The following is a 6,694-nucleotide window of genomic DNA, read 5'->3' as shown; positions in this document are numbered from 1 at the left end:
CTTTTGAGGATCTTTTGGTCTACTTCACTTTGTCAGGTAGGTCCTATTTAAGTGATTTCTAGATTGGGAACAGATGTGCAGTAATCAGGCCTGGGTGTGGCTACAGAAATTGAACTCAGGTGTGATCAACCACAGTTATGTTTTAACAGGAGCTGGGGGGCAAACACTTTTTCACACAGGGCCATGTAGCTTTGGATTTTTTTCTTCCTCATTAATAAAACCCTTCATTTAAAAGCTACATTTTGTGTTTACTCGTGTTATCTTTGACTAATGTTTAAATTTGTTTGATGATCTGAAACATTTAAGTGCGGAAAACATGCAAAAAAGTAAGAAATCAGGAAGGGGGCAAACACTTTTTCACACCACTGTACCTAGACAAACACATTATGCATTCCCTTTCTGAAAATGATACTGGAAATGTCAATGATTCGATCTTATGGGAATCTCTGAAGGTAGTTATGAGGAGTTATATAATCTAATTTGCAGCCACCAAAAAGAAAACAGATGACAGTCATCCTAAAGAACTGGTTATGGATATTGCAAAACTCAAAACCTTATATAAAGCAAATCCTTCTGAGGCAACTTTGGAGGCAATTACCAAAATGAAATTTGAACACAATACCATCCTAACAAAATGTGTTGGCTCTATTCTCTACAACACACAACAAAAATACTTCTTTGGAGATAGGCCACACAGCCTGTTGGCCGGACAGCTAAGATACAAGCCTCCCGTGCCATTAACAAAGTCAGAGATAAAAATGGCAAACTGAAAACATCCCCAGATTCTACCAAGAATTATATAAATCTAAATGTACTGTTGACTCAGACACTATTAACAAGTTTCTAGTAAACTGCAAGCTTCCCACACTAGACACCAGGGAAGTGCAGACTCTATATCCTGAGCTTACTCTAGAGGAGATTAAGGGCTCTAGTTTCCCGGCGCAGCGCAGGGTGGCGCAGGGTGGCAAACCCCCCGCAGAGCTAGTTTCGAGCAGCGCAACCCGAGGCGCGCTCAGTTTGGTAGTTTGGCAGACCCAGGTGCGCTGAGATGGGTGTGGCGGCGCAGCAGGGGGAGGTGTCGACAAATCCAGCTTGGTGCAGTGACAGTTTCGTGCCAAAAGGCTTAACCAAAAAAGCAACTATTCATCTATTCATCACCAAACTTTGTTTCAATTAGGATCTGCATTAATTTTAACTAAATTTCAGTGCTCTTCCTTGGTGGCAAGCGTTTTACAGCAGGGTTCAAGCTCATAAAAAATGTTCATCCTCATCAAGAGGTTTGGTGACAGCTGCCAGGAGTTCTCTTTGGTATCCTGTCAACACTTCTGTTTCATCTGCTCTCCTCTGCTACCTCTCCCAGTCTCTCTGCTCATTGGACAGGAGTCTTTACAGCCTTGGGTGCACCAGGTGGATGATGTGCTGGCTTGTGGAGCACCTCAGACCCTGGTGGCTGATGTTGTAGGGCATGCAGGAGATGGCTCCAAACTCTCAACAAGCAGGTCATCTTCCTGACAGAATAATGCAAACAAGTGTAAAAACACTGCAGAAAGTCACAGTCCCTTTTCAAAATAGGCATTTCGACATGTCATCACAGAATAAACCCAGCTGAAATTAAGTGGTGGTATAGTGCATACTACCCTACTGATGTAGCTGTAACACACCAAAATAGGATGGAAGCGAAACGAATTTACATCTGTGTTCACACAGCCAAAATGATTGATGTATGAAGGACCCTTCTGACTTTGACCTCACTACCAGACTTCCTAACAGGTCCCTGAGAAATGCTTCACCTACCTCAACTTGTGACACTATAGGGAGTAGGAGAGACTCAACAGTACAATCCTGGCTGCCTAGATCAAATGAGCAGTTGGAGGTTGTTGGTCTCTCCTTAATGTGTGGCTCAAGGAATGATATAATAGCCATAAAATTCCACCTTTTCTGGCTGCCCCCTTCTGCTCCACTCCTTTTTTCTTTCTCTGCCCTCATTTCTTTCAAATACTCAGTCTCTCAGATATTTCCATTTCCATCTGCACTCCTCCTCTAACGAAACAAAGTAACAAAAAAAAAGAAAAAGAAAAGAAAAAAGAAGAAAAAGAAGCTAGCTAGCTGATAGCTAGTGATGGCCAAAGAGTAACACCTCCTATATGAAAAATGCACTTTTTTGAGAAAACTTATAAAAAACTTGTTTCTTGCAGAATGCTATTTGTTAAGGATACCCAATAGATAATACACTGTTTTGGGACTATATTACTATATTATGTGTTGACAATACCAACTAGGTATTAGTGCCTTGCAAAGTGAAGATAGGAAGTCTTTCCCCCACTTTCCCTGGATCATTTTGCAGATAGGAGGTTTTATGCTTTGGCCATATGTCCTACAGCTTGTCTAGGGATACATTGAAAGTGAACTAACATTCACTTAGCACATAGCTATCAACTGCATGCAACCAAACTGTTATGTTATTTGTTAATAAAGTCTATGTATGAAAACTACTTACCCAAAATTTCAAGTACTGCACTTATATGCTTCCATGTTTGCTGTTTTCTGTTGAGATCATGGTTACTGCAGTCTGTAAAGTCGTAAAGCTCTGGGTGTCCAGCAACGGCTACCACCAGTTTCTCTTCCATTGTTTGCCAGCTGTAAACTTGTTGTCATAACCACCACAGAAGGCCCGCCTCTCGAATCATCCGATTGGACAATGGGGAAAAGGGAGAGATGATGTGAGCCATTTTTCTGCTCGGAGTTTACGTTTTTTCAACTCGAGGCGTTCAGAGCGCTACGGGCAAAAATGCTAGGCACTTGGAGCGCAGAAGAATGAGGCGCATCACAACGCAAAAACCACAAGCAAAAAGCTTCGTCTTCATTAAAATCAATGACAAAAAAGCGCCCCCAGCTGCTAAAAATGTGTCCTGTGTTATCAGGGCCTTAAAATTAGGTCACAGAGAGCCGGTATCAATCCATTCTGAGCTTCAGTTTTGACACCCTCTTCTTCCCACATTTGCCAGGTGATGGCCAATCAGAAAGTTTGTTACATCCTATGTCTAATTTACAGTGTTTTACTTCATTTTACCAGCACAAGGCCCAAAGAATCATGAAAAGTCTAAGTGAAGAAATTATTCAATTTAAATAGCATATATGAAAAGAAAAAACAGGGGACTGGACTTGCAAATAAGAAAGGAAATTGTGCTTTTAAGTGCCTTTTTCAAATCTGTATTCCTAATTCAGTGTGTGAATCCAGTAATTTCTCTTTTGAATCTGCAACAGATTTTTGAATGCCATCATTTATACGTAAATTAATTAGTTTTTTATGATACTTTTTGTTGCCCATTAAATGATCACACAATAAATTGCCTGAAAGGACAATACATTAATTTATTCTATTTATTTATGATTAAAAATAAATTGTAAACAAGTGCATTTATGCCCATTTTTATGGTAAAGTCAGAATTAATAAAATGGTATATCACCATTTCCGTAACACTTGTGGTTCTGCATAGTAAAGGGCACTGTGTTGCTTTGTTTCAAATGTAATGGTAAAAATCAACACAAGTCTACATTATAAAATTATATAACATGTTGCATGAAGCAATAAATTGAACAGAAAGAAATATGCTTCTCTCAGGGTATTTGGGCAACTGTTAAAGGCGTTCAACAACACCTAGATTAACATCATGGACCATGCAGCTGAACACTCCAAGCCTATAACAAAGTTCAACACATCTTCAAAGTGAAATCCCAATGAGAATGTCTCTGTGATGCTGCAATGTAAAATCACAACGAGAATGTTGTGTAAGGTGTTCAGGGGCTTGGAAAGCACTGGCTTGAAGAGGATTAAAAGCAGGGTGTGCTGAAAAGATATTGAGGCACAGATGGAGGACTTACCAAGGTAAGGAATACAGGGCACCATCTTCAGAGAGCGGATGTATTCTCTCATGCGGGTGTAGTTCTCTTCCTTGGATGTCAGATAGTTAAGTTTCTCAAATGTCGCCTTGTCTTTACGACTAATCAACTACAACAGAGAGAACAGATTACACACATTTAATTAGTCCTTCTCATTTAGAACATATTACATGAATGGAAACTATGGCAAACACACAACAATTACATCATGGTGTCTTACACAAACAACAGGGTGCGTGTGTCCCAAAACCCTTATTGTAATATTAAAATTTTTACGGATTGTTTGAGCTACAGAATAATTTACAAAGGAATATACTTACTGATAATTTGTCAAGAGACATATATCAGCGGTTTTTCTGTCTTTATGTCTGCTGTAGACTGCAGTATCGGCTAATGAGGCATTTTGTACAGTGAGTCAGAGGTCTGCATCCTGAGTAATTCACACTAATTTGGCAAACTCTGGTTTTCTTTCTTACCAATATGTGACTCAATAGTTTTCCGCAGGCCCAAACAAAATCCTGAGTGGTATTGGTTTTCACAAACTATACAAAACAAAATAAAAGGTGAAAAATAAATGAATGGGTGAATTAGACCTGTGTCCACAAACAAAACATGTCAAAGTCTTTTATGTTATAGGATGAGCATCTGCTTTCAGGAACTATGAAACAAATGCCACAGTAAATAAAAAACACCACCAATGCCACCCCATTATGAAAAATACATAGGTAGATATACACTTCAGCAGGCCTCCAAGAATGATAAAAACCAAAAAATCAAACAATAAAATGGTCAGGCTCCGTCATATCTTAGAGAGCTCATAGTGCCCTATTATCCCACCAGAACACGGCGCTCTGAGAATGCGGGGTTACTCGTGGTCCCTAAAGTCTCCAAAAGTAGATCATCCTTCAGCTATCAGGTTCCTCTCCTGTGGAATCATCTTCCTGTTGCGGTCCGGGAGGCAGACACCGTCTCCACATTTAAGACTAGACTTAAGAGTTTCCTTTTTGATAAAGCTTATAGTTAGGGCTGGCTCAGGCTTGCCTTGTACCAGCCCCTAGTTAGGCTGACTTAGGCTTAGTCCCCCGCCCCCGGGAAAAGCTGATCACAACCTGGCTCATCTTCTGCCTGTCTACAAACCTCTGGTGCAGAGAGAACCAGCAACCACCCGCACTGTGAAGAGGTGGTCTGATGAGGCCGAGGAGGCCCTGAAGGACTGCTTCGAGACCACTGTGTAGGAGGTACTTAGCGATTCCCATGGGGAGGACACAGACTGACACCATGCATTACGGATTATATTAACTTCTGTGTGGAAAGCACCGTACCCACCAGGACTGTACGCTGCTTCTCCAACACCAAACCCTGGATTACTCCAGATATAAAAGCTCTCCTGAAGGAGAAGCGGAGAGCTTTTAACTCTGGAACTAAGGAGGAGCTGAAGGCCATGCAGAAGGAGCTACGGAGAAACATCAGGCGGGGAAAGGAAGAATATAAAAAGAAGATGGAGGAACAACTGTAGCAGAGTGACGTCAGCGGAGTCTGGAGAGGCCTGAAAACCATCTCAGGACACAAACAACCGGACTCCCAGGCCAGAGGCGACCAGCAGTGGGTGAATGATCTGAATCTGTTCTTCAATAGATTTGATCAGTCTGCNCCCCCCTGCTCCAGCTTGTCCTTCACTACCTGTCAGGTGAGAGATCAGCTGAGGAGGATAAAGACGAGGAAGGCTGCGGGTCCAGACAGCATCCGCTCCAGGCTCCTGAAGTCCTGCAGAGACCAACTGTGTGGGATAGTTGAAACCATCTGGGGAGAGTACCACAGCTATGGAAGACATCTTGCACCCAAGGACTTCAGCAGCTTCAGACCAGTGGCATTAACATCACACCTCATGAAGACTCTGGAGCACCTGGTCCTGTCTCGTCTCCGCCCCGCAGTAGGCTCTTCAGTGGACCCGCTGCAGTTTGCCTACCAGCCTTCTTCCTGCATAGAGCTCTTTCTCCCCTGGAGAAGCCCGGAAGCTCTGTGAGAATCATGTTCTTTGACTTCTCCAGCGCTTTCAACACCATACAGCCTGCGCTTCTGAGGGACAAACTGGAGCACATAGGGGTGGCTAATCACCTCACATCCTGGATCCCAGGATTGTGTATCGGACTTGGGTGTCTGCAGTACGGGGGCCCCGCAGGGGACGGTGCTGGCACCGTTCCTCTTCACCCTCTACACTGCAGACTTTTCATATGACACCCCCACCTGTCATCTGCAGAAGGTCTCCGACGACTCTGCCATAGTCGGCCTCATCACAGATGGGGACGACAGGGAGTACAGAGAACTGAACCAGGACTTTGTGGACTGGTGCCTGAGGAACCACCTTCAGATCAACGCGGGGAAAACCAAAAAGCTGGTGGTGGATTTCCGCAGGCGCAGATTCCTCCCCCCAACACCGGTGAACATCCAGGGAAAGGACATTGAGATGGTGACATCTGATAAGTACCTGGGTACCCTCGTGGCCCAATTGTTGAAAAATATGCGCTAAAGTGCCCTCTTGGGAGCCAAAACGCGCGCTAAAGTGCCCTCCTGGGAGCCAAAACGCACGCTAAAGTGCCCTCTTGGCAGCCAAAATGCCCTCCTGGGAGCCGAAACGCGCGCTAAAGTGCCCTCTTGGCAGCCAAAATGCCCTCCTGGGAGCCAAAACGCACACTAAAGTGCCCTCTTGGGAGCCAAAACGTGTGCTAAAGCTCCCTCCTGGGAGCCAAAACGCACGCTAAAGTGCCCTCTTGGCAGCCAAAATGCCCTCCTGGGA

The 6,694-nt window shown here is 43.7% G+C and overlaps 1 protein-coding gene across 1 annotated transcript in view; it reads right to left on the bottom strand.

Moving 5' to 3' along the window:
• The window catches only part of LOC126395343 (ras-specific guanine nucleotide-releasing factor RalGPS1-like), a 304,495-nt gene that overhangs the window by 255,110 nt on the left and 42,691 nt on the right, over positions 1 to 6,694 (bottom strand). The window contains exon 8 of the mRNA XM_050052749.1: positions 3,883 to 4,009. Within this exon, the coding sequence (XP_049908706.1) occupies positions 3,883 to 4,009 (127 nt within the window). The remainder of the gene's footprint in view (positions 1 to 3,882; positions 4,010 to 6,694) is intronic.

Source organism: Epinephelus moara, chromosome 9, assembly GCF_006386435.1.
Source record: "Epinephelus moara isolate mb chromosome 9, YSFRI_EMoa_1.0, whole genome shotgun sequence".
Classification (NCBI taxonomy): domain Eukaryota; kingdom Metazoa; phylum Chordata; class Actinopteri; order Perciformes; family Serranidae; genus Epinephelus; species Epinephelus moara.
This window is presented reverse-complemented; position numbering and strand designations above follow the sequence as displayed.